Raw genomic sequence first — 12,544 nt, forward strand, 5'->3', positions numbered from 1 at the left:
AAGGACGCCACGGTGCGCAGACTGACAGACACAGAGAGGTCTCAGATACAGGCTCCAGTGAGAGCGTTTTCTGGGCCATTTGTGCCGGCTCTGCGCGGGCGGGGCGGCTGCGCGGGCAGCTGCTCTGTTCCACGGCTCTCGGAGCCCCGTGTTTGTGGAAGGGGTTTCCAGCTCCGGCAGAGCTCGGTTCGGCCTGGTTGCTGCTCTCTGCTCAGCGACTGTTCTCTCAGCCGGTTTCTCCGTGCACACTTGCTGAATTCTCCTGCTGGGCTCCTGTGCTGGGCTCCCTGCTGCGCCAGCTCTGTCCGTACCAAGTGTAGCCTTTGGGCCTTTGCTGACCAGCCACTCCCGTTCGTTCTTTCCCAGGTTTCCTTCGTGCACAAGGAATGTCTGAGACCTGTGTGGTCAGGGAGGGCACCGAGCTGGGGCTTTGGGGGCTGCAGTGGGCTTGGGTGGTTAATTTGGAGATGCAGGTCCAAATTATATTTAGAATTATGTACTGTTATAATATATATTATAATTATATATTTAGAAATTATAAAAGGATGAGATAAATGTGAACTAAACCATGTTTAGAACTGTTATTCTATTTATTAACGGTGCAAACCCCGTTTCCTTCCCACCGCGTGGACGCCGCGCACCCTGAGGGCGCGCACCCCTCACCCCCAGACCGCCGGGTGCTCGCGCCAGGACCGCGTCGCTCCGGAGCCGTTTTCCGCGCCGTTGGCACCCCTTTGAGAAGGCTTGCTCAGGCTGACGGCTCCCGGCGTGCAAACCCCTTTGTGCGTCTGTGTGTGGGTCTGGCTCATGGTTTATCGTCTGGAAGGGGCACTGAGCAGCCGGTCCCCCGCTGCCCCCTCCAGGCCACTCCGGACTTTGCAGAGCTCCAGAAATGCCCCCTTGGGTTACCTTGGGTCACCTCTTTCCAGATGGAAAACCATCATGTATTTACTTTTACTTATGCGGATGCAGTTCCATATCTTAACAATTTCCATTGCATTCTTTGTGGTTTTATGGATCTGCTTCACCGTCCTGAGCTGCAGAACAGAGCTGCACAGGCATTCAGCGCGGGGCCAAGCCGTGGGCAGCGCACAGCAATGCTCTGTTCCCCTCCTTGGCATTTATTAGGTTTAATGGCTTTCTTTGACCTCTAGTAAGCAGTGAACTTTTTTCCTTTCCTGAAGTGACTGTTTGAACTCCACGATGTTGTTTCTGAAGGGCAGCGGTCAGCTCAGAGCCCGTCGTTTTGTGTCTGGTGGCTGGATTTGTTTTCCCCGTGTGTCCGTTCTGTCTCACGAAGCCCTTCTGCCGTTCTTTGGAACTGGCCTTCACCTTGGCCAGCGTGGATAGCTTGTTCACTCCCCTGCTCCTTGTCTCTTGTCCCAGGTTGCTTATGGCTATGCTGAAAAGCACGTCCCAGCAAACTCTGGGTGCCTTCCGTTATTTTCTAAACCAATTGCTGTTGTCTCATTTCTGTCCTTTAACCAATTATTTACCCATGAGAGATGCTGCTGCACCTCGGTTTCCTTAAAAGACTTTGTAGAGGGACTTGACTTTCAAAATAATTTTGTGTATGGTTATTCTTATTCACATACTGGCTCAAACGCCTATAGGTTATGTATTCGTCTGTGTTTTCACATGTACGTAGACATAAAACAAACGTCCTGATAACTCTTAGAATGAAACTCATCTCTTCTTTGTTTTAAATTGCATTTTACGGGTGGTAGTTATTTTACTGGTGTTTTTTCCTTGATGACTATAAACTTTGGGATGTAGAATTTAGTTTAGTGTGTGTCTTGTGTGGCCTTGAGCTCGTGGTTTGACCCGAAGGGTTTCTCAGAGCACGCTGAAGTAAACACGAATGTCAGGATGTCGGAACGTCTGCAGGGGCTGCTTGCAAACTACCGCATCCCTTTTTTTAACTTGAGGGGCTTGATCAGACATGACCTTTTCCTGAGGGATTCGTGTCATTTATGAGCTTACACTGCTCCCAGTGCAGGTGAAGGAGCGGACGCTTGACGGAAAATGCCCTGTCAGTGTTCCCGCTGGTCCGCGCACAGTCGGAGTCGCTGGAGCTGTGAGCGCCCGTAGCTGTGACTGGTGTGTGAGCTGCGGGTGGACGGTCCTGCTGCCACAGCCCTGTTCTGGGGTCCGGAGGTGTGAGCTGCGGGTGAATGACCCCGCTGCCACAGCCCTGTTCTGGGGTCCGGAGGTGTGAGCTGTGGGTGGACGGCCCCGCTGCCACAGCCCTGTTCTGGGGTCCGGAGGTGTGAGCTGTGGGTGGATGACCCCGCTGCCACAGCCCTGTTCTGGGGTCCGGAGGTGTGAGCTGTGGGTGGATGACCCCGCTGCCACAGCCCTGTTCTGGGGTCCGGAGGTGTGAGCTGTGGGTGGACGGCCCCGCTGCCACAGCCGTGTTCTGGGGTCCGGAGGTGTGAGCTGTGGGTGAATGACCCCGCTGCCACAGCCCTGTTCTGGGGTCCGGAGGTGTGAGCTGTGAGTGGACGGCCCCGCTGCCACAGCCCTGTTCTGGGGTCCGGAGGTGTGAGCTGTGGGTGGACGGCCCCGCTGCCACAGCCCTGTTCTGGGGTCCGGAGGTGTGAGCTGCGGGTGGACGGTCCTGCTGCCACAGCCCTGTTCTGGGGTCCGGAGGTGTGAGCTGCGGGTGAATGACCCCGCTGCCACAGCCCTGTTCTGGGGTCCGGAGGTGTGAGCTGTGGGTGAATGACCCCGCTGCCACAGCCCTGTTCTGGGGTCCGGAGGTGTGAGCTGCGGGTGGACGGCCCTGCTGCCACAGCCCTGTTCTGGGGTCCGGAGGTGTGAGCTGTGGGTGGACGGCCCCGCTGCCACAGCCGTGTTCTGGGGTCCGGAGGTGTGAGCTGTGGGTGAATGACCCCGCTGCCACAGCCCTGTTCTGGGGTCCGGAGGTGTGAGCTGCGGGTGGACGGCCCCGCTGCCACAGCCCTGTTCTGGGGTCCGGAGGTGTGAGCTGTGGGTGAATGACCCCGCTGCCACAGCCCTGTTCTGGGGTCCGGAGGTGTGAGCTGTGAGTGGACGGCCCCGCTGCCACAGCCCTGTTCTGGGGTCCGGAGGTGTGAGCTGCGGGTGGACGGCCCCGCTGCCACAGCCCTGTTCTGGGGTCCGGAGGTGTGAGCTGTGGGTGAATGACCCCGCTGCCACAGCCCTGTTCTGGGGTCCGGAGGTGTGAGCTGCGGGTGGACGGCCCCGCTGCCACAGCCCTGTTCTGGGGTCCGGAGGTGTGAGCTGTGAGTGGACGGCCCCGCTGCCACAGCCCTGTTCTGGGGTCCAGAGGTGTGAGCTTTTGGTGGACGGCCCTGCTGCCACAGCCCTGCTCTCGGGTCCGGAGGTGGGACATGGTGCCCCGGGCCGGCCTGGCTGTGTTTCCCACCACGGGGGTTTTCCCGCGGCCGGTGCTTCTCATCCCTGCCTCCTGCCCGCCGCCGAGTGCCTGTTGGGGTGTCCAGGAAATACGGTCCAGAGCTCATGTGCTCTGTGTCCGTGCTTAGTGCTTCTCAGGATGGTCAGAAGGGGGAACTTGGCACAGTTAGTGTCTGGTTATGCACAAATATCTCTGCAGCTGAAGAAGCAGGGACCAAACTGACTCTTCTTTCTGTTCCGCTTCTTTCCTAGCGACCTGGGATGCCATCAGGAGCCCGAATGCCCCACCAAGGGGCTCCCATGGGTCCCCCGGGCCCCCCGTACGTCGGGAGCCCGTCAGTGCGGCCCGGGCTGCCCCAGGCCGTGATGGAGCCCACGAGGAAGCGCGCGGCCCCGCAGCAGGTGCAGCAGCAGCAGGTGCCGCAGCAGGTGCAGCAGCAGCAGCAGGCGACGCAGAACCGCACCAGGAGGTGAGTGCTGCAGACAGGAAACACGGGAGCACGTTTGAGGAAGAAAAAATGTCTTTTTAGCAATAGGTAATACCTTAAAAATGGAATGAGACAGCATGGAAGACTTATATGTTGTCAGTTTCTTAAAGCTCTGTTTGCAAATGCTCTGGAACAAACTGACCTTTACTCATGTCTGGTTTTGCAGTTTGTGGGCTTATCAGACTATAATTCTGGCCATTATGTTTAGCCTTTTAAGTTAATCAACAGTTACCTTCTAGCATACCACAACTATTGTATTGTTTGCTATCTGTTCCGTATAGTCTCTCAGATATCTGACTGGCTAACATGAATGAGACAAGTGGAAGAAATGTTTTTGTTGTTCATGTCAATACTTACACCGTGGTCACTCAGGAGAGTCATGAAGCTCACAACTGTCACAGGCTTTCCTAGAGGTAAAATGAAGAGGTATGGTAGGAAATAATTGAATAGAATCAGAGGGATTTTTCTAAAGGAACTTTCTTTTTGAATCGTGCCCACTTCAGACAGTGCCGAATCATTCTTCATTAAATAATGGTTCCGTAATTTTGCAACCGATGGGACCTCAGCAGTGTTGATATGTGGGCGCACTCGTCTGGGTGTTCTGCCTGTTACACAATCGCGGTAGGTGTGTATCTAGATTCAGATGGTGTTCAGGTGGTGTCATCGAGTCTAGTTGTAGGTAAAACGTCCCTAAGCTCAGTGCTCCAGGAACCCGGCTCTGCTCAGCTTAAATGCCTTGGATCAGCAAGCCAAACTTGGAAGCGCTTATATATGGGATGCATCTGGAAAGGACTGAGAATATTAATACATTGTGATTGAATAAGATTGAATACAGCAGGAGCGTGTGTGAGTGCAGCATGTGTGCACAAGAGACGCATGTGTGTCCTGGAGGCCGTGCCCTTCCACAGCACCCGGAGGCGCCCCGGACACCGCACAAAGTGGCCCCGGCGTTCCGACACGCAGAGCAGGTGTCGCCGGAAACGCTGCTGCTGCTGGATAATCGCTCGCTGCCTGGTGTCCAGGGATGGTTTCTGTGAGCTGATGGGGCAGCTCATAGGAGGAAGCCGTTCCCCCTCCCCGTGCTCCAGCCCGAGCCCAGCACCACGAGCGCAGCGCGCACCAGCACCTCCCGGTACTCAGGAGGGCTCCTCTGACTCTTCTCCCACACCCTCCTCTGCATGATGTGCTGAGTGTTTGCTCCTCGTTCATTTCCACCTCCCTGTTGTTTCCCATTGCATTTTTTCTGTTTTTTCAGGCAAGCGTTTTGGCACTTTGGGTCCAAATCCGGGAGTAATTGAGTCCCACGGTTTATGTCGTTGTTTCTTGGCAGGTTTGGTGGAGACAAAAATCTCACTTCTGTAATAGAGTCTTAGAGAACTGGTTGAGACCCAAGTTTTTTGGTGCTTTTTGTTTGTTTGTTACTTGCTCTTTAATTGCAAGCCTTTGGGGTTGTTGCAGGTGCATGTATGTCCCATTTCCCCGTGGGTGGTGGAGCTTGCTCAGGCGTTACTCCCAGGTTCTGTGAACTATTTCAGTGCAAGTTTGTGGAAGGTGTTGGAGGTTCCCACCGTGTAACATTCCAGTCCCATTATTCCTGCTCTTCAAAAAGGGACATTGTTCCACGACGTTGGTTTGACTGTGTGGATGGATTCTCTGCCCCGAGGAAGGGTGTACTTTGCACTTCCCAGCAGAGTTCGTCAGGCCCGGCTGGTGCGGGAAGGGGAAGAGTCTGAGAAACTGCCGCTGCAGGCCAGGCCTGTTGTCAGCACGCGTGGGGAGGGCCTGAGCTCCCTCTCGGCCCCGCTAGCGAGAGCCACGGAACGGGGTTGGTGGGCACAAATGGCTCTGAGAACGCAGGAATTCAGAAGACAGTGTGTTTGGCAATCTTCCTGACAGAACCGTTTCTTAGGCACATACACATCGGTGCGTGTGTACAGGAGAACAAGTATGTTTTTAGAAGCATAGATACATAAATGTGCTTATGTAGGGGTATGAACACATTATGTATACACGCTACAGGCACACGTGTATCTTCCCACATGTGTGTTCATAAAGATGAACAAATATGGAAATGCAAGCACGCTTGCTTTTGTGTATCACTGATGCAAACAGGTGACAATGAAACGAGTGTATGTGCACAGGGAAGGGAGTGTACGTGTGTGTGTTTTCCTACATCCTATGAAGTACACATGCATGTGTGTTTCCCTCAGCGCTCAGTTCGAGGCGTGAATGGATGAATGCGTGTGATCTGTTTGAACAGCTCCTGCTCTGCTTACAGGCGCTGGGCCGTCCACACGTGCACAGGTCTGTCGTGCGCACTTCACACGTGCGCGCTGCCCTCCCGCATGCTTTTCCGTATCTGTAGACACAGGATGCACATGCGCTCGCATTCAGCGCTGCCCTGCACCGCAGAAGGTGCTGTGACCGCAGAACTCGCGCTCTTCTCCCCAAGATGCGCACCAGGCAGCCCCGGGTTGTGCTCAGCAAACCGCCTCTGCGGCTGCGGAGCGCGGGGCCTGGGCCCCGGGCACGGGGGAGACCCTCCTGCGGATGCACGCACAGCTGTGCACCAGCATGTGGAGATGTCAGGATAATTTAGCAGGTGGCCTCGTTACTCCTAGATCTGTCACCATGGTAACGTGTTTTTTTCTTTAAAAAATGTACAGTGCCAAGAGGAGGAAGATGGCTGACAAAATTCTCCCTCAGAGGGTGAGTCGCTTTCATTTCCTATTCCCTTCACAATCAGTTCAGCATCTTAGTGTAATTAAAGGGGCTTTAGAAAATAGTTTCACTTTTTGTTTAAAAATCTAATTAAAAAGTAAGTGGGCAGGGGGTGACAGTGTGCTGAGCCGGCCGGCGGGGGGGCTGGGCGGGAGCGGGCCCGGCCGCGGGTCAGCGCCGCAGCACCGCGCGGGCGCACGCCGCAGCACCGCGCTGGCGCACGCCGGCCCGCCGCGGCCTCCCGCGGCTGCGGCAGCGCGCGAGGCTGGCCGGAGCGCTGCGGGACACGCGCTGTTCGCGGGCTCCGCGGCCCGGCCGCCGCGTTGTGGTGCTGCTGGTTGTGTCCTGGCGGGACCAGAGGGGACCCGTGTAAACAACAGAGTTTAGGGGCCTGTGCTGTGCGGAGAGTTACTAGTTCTCTTACCTCTGGAGATACGTCTAGCTTTTGGTGTCTGCCTATCCTTGGTCCCCAGTGCTTAAATCTTCTGCTTGCTTTCTGAACGTGGGAATTTCTCTCTGCTCCCCTTCTCTTTCATTATTCTCAGACTTTTCCTTTCTCGTGCCCTCTTCAGTACAGTTCCCCCGAGACCCGCTCAGTCCCAGAGCTTCCTTCGTCCTCAAAACGCACCCCCCGTCACGTCCTGGTCCCCGTCTCTTTGGCTCCTGGCGCTTTCTCTGAGCTCAGGACCCCTTTGACAGGGTGCTCAGGTCTCCCTGTCTGCCGCTGGTGTAAACCCGGCCATGCTGGCAGCCCCGGCTTCTGTTCTGTGACGTTCCACAGGTGCCCAGGGCCAGCCGCCCGAGGAGCGGAGCCCACCTTGGCGCTCCTGATGCCATATTATCACTTATTTTCTTGTAATCCCTACCACGTTGTGAAAGCAGAGCCTCTCGCAGGTGAGCCGTTAGTTCTCTCATGCTGCTGTCTTGAAAGGACTAAGCTGCCGTTAAATCCAGACCTTTGAATGACTTGCAGCCTCCATGGTGTTTATGTTAAACCCTCATTCCTGCTCTGCTTGGAATCTGTACTTTCTTAGAATGAAAACTACATTTCTTGTGCTTTCGCCTCTGTCTGTCCCACAGAAACTGTTTTTGGAGACAATTGCACATTCTGGATGGCGAGGCTGTTGCTTTAAATATATGTTCATTTCAAGGCTGCCTTTGTTGTTTTCTTTTTGTCTGGTGCCTTTATAAGATAAGGAGGTCTCAGAACAGAGGTAACCAAACTTGTTTGGCAGCAGCAGACTTGTGCCTCTGTTTATCAAATCCATGGTGATTCTTTAATAGACGGAGCCTTATTCAAGTATGTAAAAAGCTTACACATGCTTTCAGAACCGTGCTGTCCCCAAGTCTTCTTGCCTTTCGGTATCTTTCTTGCTGTCAGCCAGTAATTTTAACTGATGGACGATAAGGCACCACAAACTGCTGGAGTTCTGTCTGCAGTGGCGTTTTATCGGAGCAGTGGCAGTGCTGGAGCTGGTGGTACAAGGTCGTGTCGGGATGAGGGGCTCCACGAGGCTGCAGTCCATGTGTCAGAACCTCCTCACACCTCACCGGTCATGGTGGGAGGATGCTGTGCACATCCGTGTCCTGCCAAGGGAGGATTTGCACCCGTGGCTGTGGAATGCAGTGAAACACGGGGTGAAAGCTCCACCTTTCAGAGCAGCTTCTGGAGCCTTTTCCAGCCAGTCTGCATCTGTTACCTGCAGGCTTTTTGAAGACTTTTCTGGAAATTGGGGGGCACAGGAGAGCTATTAAATATATGTTACTCTTGAAAACCATCTTATCTAATAGTGTAAAAGGCAGAGGGTTCCCAGCGTTGTTGTTGTGGTGAAGCAGTTGGTGCAGGGAGCCTGCACTGCTCAGGCTAGGCGTCAGTGCTGGAGCAGGGCTGGCTGTGTGTCCGTACAGCAGTGCTGGAGCAGGGCTGGCTGTGTGTCCGTACAGCAGTGCTGGAGCAGGGCTGGCTGTGTGTCCGTACAGCAGTGCTGGAGCAGGGCTGGCTAGGTGTCCGTACAGCAGTGCTGGAGCAGGGCTGGCTGTGTGTCTGTACAGCAGTGCTGGAGCAGGGCTGGCTGAGTGTCCGTACAGCAGTGCTGGAGCAGGGCTGGCTGTGTGTCCGTACAGCAGTGCTGGAGCAGGGCTGGCTAGGTGTCCGTACAGCAGTGCTGGAGCAGGGCTGGCTGTGTGTCTGTACAGCAGTGCTGGAGCAGGGCTGGCTGTGTGTCCGTACAGCAGTGCTGGAGCAGGGCTGGCTATGTGTCCGTGCGTCAGTGCTGGAGCAGGGCTGGCTGTGTGTCTGTACAGCAGTGCTGGAGCAGGGCTGGCTGTGTGTCCGTACAGCAGTGCTGGAGCAGGGCTGGCTGTGTGTCTGTGCAGCAGTGCTGGAGCAGGGCTGACTGTGTGTCTGTACAGCAGTGCTGGAGCAGGGCTGGCTGGGTGTCCGTACAGCAGTGCTGGAGCAGGGCTGGCTGAGTGTCTGTACAGCAGTGCTGGAGCAGGGCTGGCTGGGTGTCCGTACAGCAGTGCTGGAGCAGGGCTGGCTGTGTGTCCGTGCAGCAGTGCTGGAGCAGGGCTGGCTGGGTGTCTGTGCAGCAGTGCTGGAGCAGGGCTGGCTGGGTGTCCGTACAGCAGTGCTGGAGCAGGGCTGGCTGGGTGTCTGTGCAGCAGTGCTGGAGCAGGGCTGGCTGTGTGTCCGTACAGCAGTGCTGGAGCAGGGCTGGCTGTGTGTCCGTACAGCAGTGCTGGAGCAGGGCTGGCTGTGTGTCCATACAGCAGTGCTGGAGCAGGGCTGGCTGTGTGTCTGTACAGCAGTGCTGGAGCAGGGCTGGCTGGGTGTCTGTACAGCAGTGCTGGAGCAGGGCTGGCTGGGTGTCCGTACAGCAGTGCTGGAGCAGGGCTGGCTGTGTGTCTGTACAGCAGAGCTGGAGCAGGGCTGGCTGTGTGTCTGTACAGCAGTGCTGGAGCAGGGCTGGCTGGGTGTCCGTACAGCAGTGCTGGAGCAGGGCTGGCTGTGTGTCTGTACAGCAGAGCTGGAGCAGGGCTGGCTGGATGTCCGTACAGCAGTGCTGGAGCAGGGCTGGCTGTGTGTCTGTACAGCAGTGCTGGAGCAGGGCTGGCTGTGTGTCTGTGCAGCAGTGCTGGAGCAGGGCTGGCTGTGTGTCTGTGCAGCAGTGCTGGAGCAGGGCTGGCTGTGTGTCTGTGCAGCAGTGCTGGAGCAGGGCTGGCTGTGTGTCTGTGCAGCAGTGCTGGAGCAGGGCTGGCTGTGTGTCCGTACAGCAGTGCTGGAGCAGGGCTGGCTGTGTGTCTGTACAGCAGTGCTGGAGCAGGGCTGGCTGGGTGTCCGTGCAGCAGTGCTGGAGCAGGGCTGGCTGGGTGTCCGTACAGCAGTGCTGAAGCAGGGCTGGCTGTGTGTCCGTACAGCAGTGCTGGAGCAGGGCTGGCTGTGTCTGTACAGCAGTGCTGGAGCAGGGCTGGCTGTGTGTCTGTACAGCAGTGCTGGAGCAGGGCTGGCTGTGTGTCTGTACAGCAGTGCTGGAGCAGGGCTGGCTGTGTGTCTGTACAGCAGTGCTGGAGCAGGGCTGGCTGAGTGTCCGTACAGCAGTGCTGGAGCAGGGCTGGCTGTGTGTCTGTGCAGCAGTGCTGGAGCAGGGCTGGCTGAGTGTCCGTACAGCAGTGCTGGAGCAGGGCTGGCTGTGTGTCTGTACAGCAGTGCTGGAGCAGGGCTGGCTGAGTGTCCGTACAGCAGTGCTGGAGCAGGGCTGGCTGAGTGTCCGTACAGCAGTGCTGGAGCAGGGCTGGCTGGGTGTCCGTACAGCAGTGCTGGAGCAGGGCTGGCTGTGTGTCCGTGCAGCAGTGCTGGAGCAGGGCTGGCTGTGTGTCCGTACAGCAGTGCTGGAGCAGGGCTGGCTGAGTGTCCGTACAGCAGTGCTGGAGCAGGGCTGGCTGTGTGTCTGTACAGCAGTGCTGGAGCAGGGCTGGCTGAGTGTCCGTACAGCAGTGCTGGAGCAGGGCTGGCTGAGTGTCCGTACAGCAGTGCTGGAGCAGGGCTGGCTGTGTGTCTGTACAGCAGTGCTGGAGCAGGGCTGGCTGGGTGTCCGTACAGCAGTGCTGGAGCAGGGCTGGCTGGGTGTCCGTACAGCAGTGCTGGAGCAGGGCTGGCTGAGTGTCTGTACAGCAGTGCTGGAGCAGGGCTGGCTGGGTGTCCGTACAGCAGTGCTGGAGCAGGGCTGGCTGGGTGTCCGTACAGCAGTGCTGGAGCAGGGCTGGCTGTGTGTCTGTGCAGCAGTGCTGGAGCAGGGCTGGCTGTGTGTCTGTACAGCAGTGCTGGAGCAGGGCTGGCTGGGTGTCCGTACAGCAGTGCTGGAGCAGGGGCTGATTGACTTTGTGGTCACCTCTCCAGTCGTTTCCTTGGACTGTATGTGTCTCAGGTTTGGCTGGATCAGAGGTGCTGCCCAGCCACTGAACGTAAAGGAGCTGCTGAATTGCTTTTGCTAGAACTTTGAGAGTAACTCATCAGGACTCCTCATAATCCTAATTCATAGATGTGACCGATAGCCTTTTTTAATGTAATTAAACATTCAGATACAAACAGTGTGCAGCGTATGTATTGCATCCATCTGCCCACATCAGTCTGTGCTGGTGAAAGCCTTGCTTAGCTGTTGCTTGTGGTGTTGCAGGCTCTTGCATTTCCAGTGGTACCTGCACGTGCTGTGCAGTTCAGAGCGGCACAGTCTTCAGCTGCTTTGCCCCGTTGCTGGACGGTGTTGTTGGCTCTGACAGGCAGTCAGGAATCCTGACACATTGCCTCTTGGGGACCCGGACTCTTGGGCGGCCCAGAGCCGACGCCTGAGGAGCGCCAGCGCTCAGCTGTCCTTTGAGCACCACAGGCACCTCAGCGGTAAACTTCTGCCAATAAGCTATAGGCTAAAGCTTCTTATCAGGGAAACTGCCCGGTAGCTGGTGAGTCAGGTTCCAGTTGTTGTCACTCGTAATGTAGAAATGTTGGCTTCTGAACACTACTTTTGAAATGTCTAGGCTGTGTGGCTCAGGATATAATCAAGCTTGTCAGACTTGGGACAGCAAGAGGCTTTTGTTACCTCTCCCAAAGATGGAAATTATAGGCTGGCCTAATTCTAAGGAAGTTGCCAAACCTCTATTGATAAATGTCTGATGATTTTTCTTTAAAGTAAATGCTAAAACTGCTTTGTTTGTCCTGCTGAGGTGGTGGAGAATGCAGCTTCAATCGTTATTTCCTACCTGAAACTGATCAAATTCTACTTATTATTTTTTTCTGGAACTTTTAATGATATCCAGCTTTCTCCTGGAAAGAGACATCAGTCTGGAAGGCACGCTGTTCTGTGTCTGTTCGTTTGTTTGTTTTCCTGTCTTCAGTTTAAACTAAGCGGAGGTGTGCGGGTGACAGCGTGGCGGCTGTCTGCCACAACAGCCCGCCTGGTCAGGCAGACAAAGCCCTTCTTGGACATCTGGAGGAAGTGCCGTGGTGGCAGGTGCTCACGGTCCTGGGGGGACTTTACCGCCCTGTCTGCTCTGAGGGCAGGAGCCCTGGCACAGGCACTGCAGGTGCATCCCGGCGTGCATTGGTGACACTTGTTGACACGGGTGCTCAACAAGGGGAGGTGCTCTGCTGGACCTGCCGCTCCCGGAGAAGGAAGAACTGGTTGAAGATGTGAAGGTGAAAGCAGCCCTGGCCGCCGCCACCATGAGATGGCAGTTCGCCATCCCGAGAGAAGCAAGCAAGACCTGGACTTCAGGAGAGCAGGGTTTGGCTTTTGCAGGGATCTGCCCAGAAGGATCCTATGGGACAGTGGGGATCCCCGGAGGACGAAGGGGCTCAGGGAGGCTGGCTGAACTCAGGGACAGCCCCTTCAAAACAAGGGGAGCCGTCAGACCCGTGTGCAGAAAGCTGAGCACGCCTG

General features: G+C 56.1%; 1 protein-coding gene across 1 annotated transcript in view; it reads left to right on the top strand.

Annotated features, from left to right (window-relative positions):
* Positions 1-12,544, top strand: part of SMARCD3 (SWI/SNF related BAF chromatin remodeling complex subunit D3) — a gene marked incomplete at both ends in the record, with an annotated part of 58,997 nt that overhangs the window by 11,418 nt on the left and 35,035 nt on the right. The window contains 2 exons of the mRNA XM_080340463.1: positions 3,652-3,869; positions 6,554-6,596. Coding sequence (XP_080196589.1) covers positions 3,652-3,869; positions 6,554-6,596 — 261 coding nt within the window. The remainder of the gene's footprint in view (positions 1-3,651; positions 3,870-6,553; positions 6,597-12,544) is intronic.

This window comes from Nesoenas mayeri, assembly GCF_963082525.1.
Source record: "Nesoenas mayeri genome assembly, chromosome: 2".
Lineage (NCBI taxonomy): Eukaryota > Metazoa > Chordata > Aves > Columbiformes > Columbidae > Nesoenas > Nesoenas mayeri.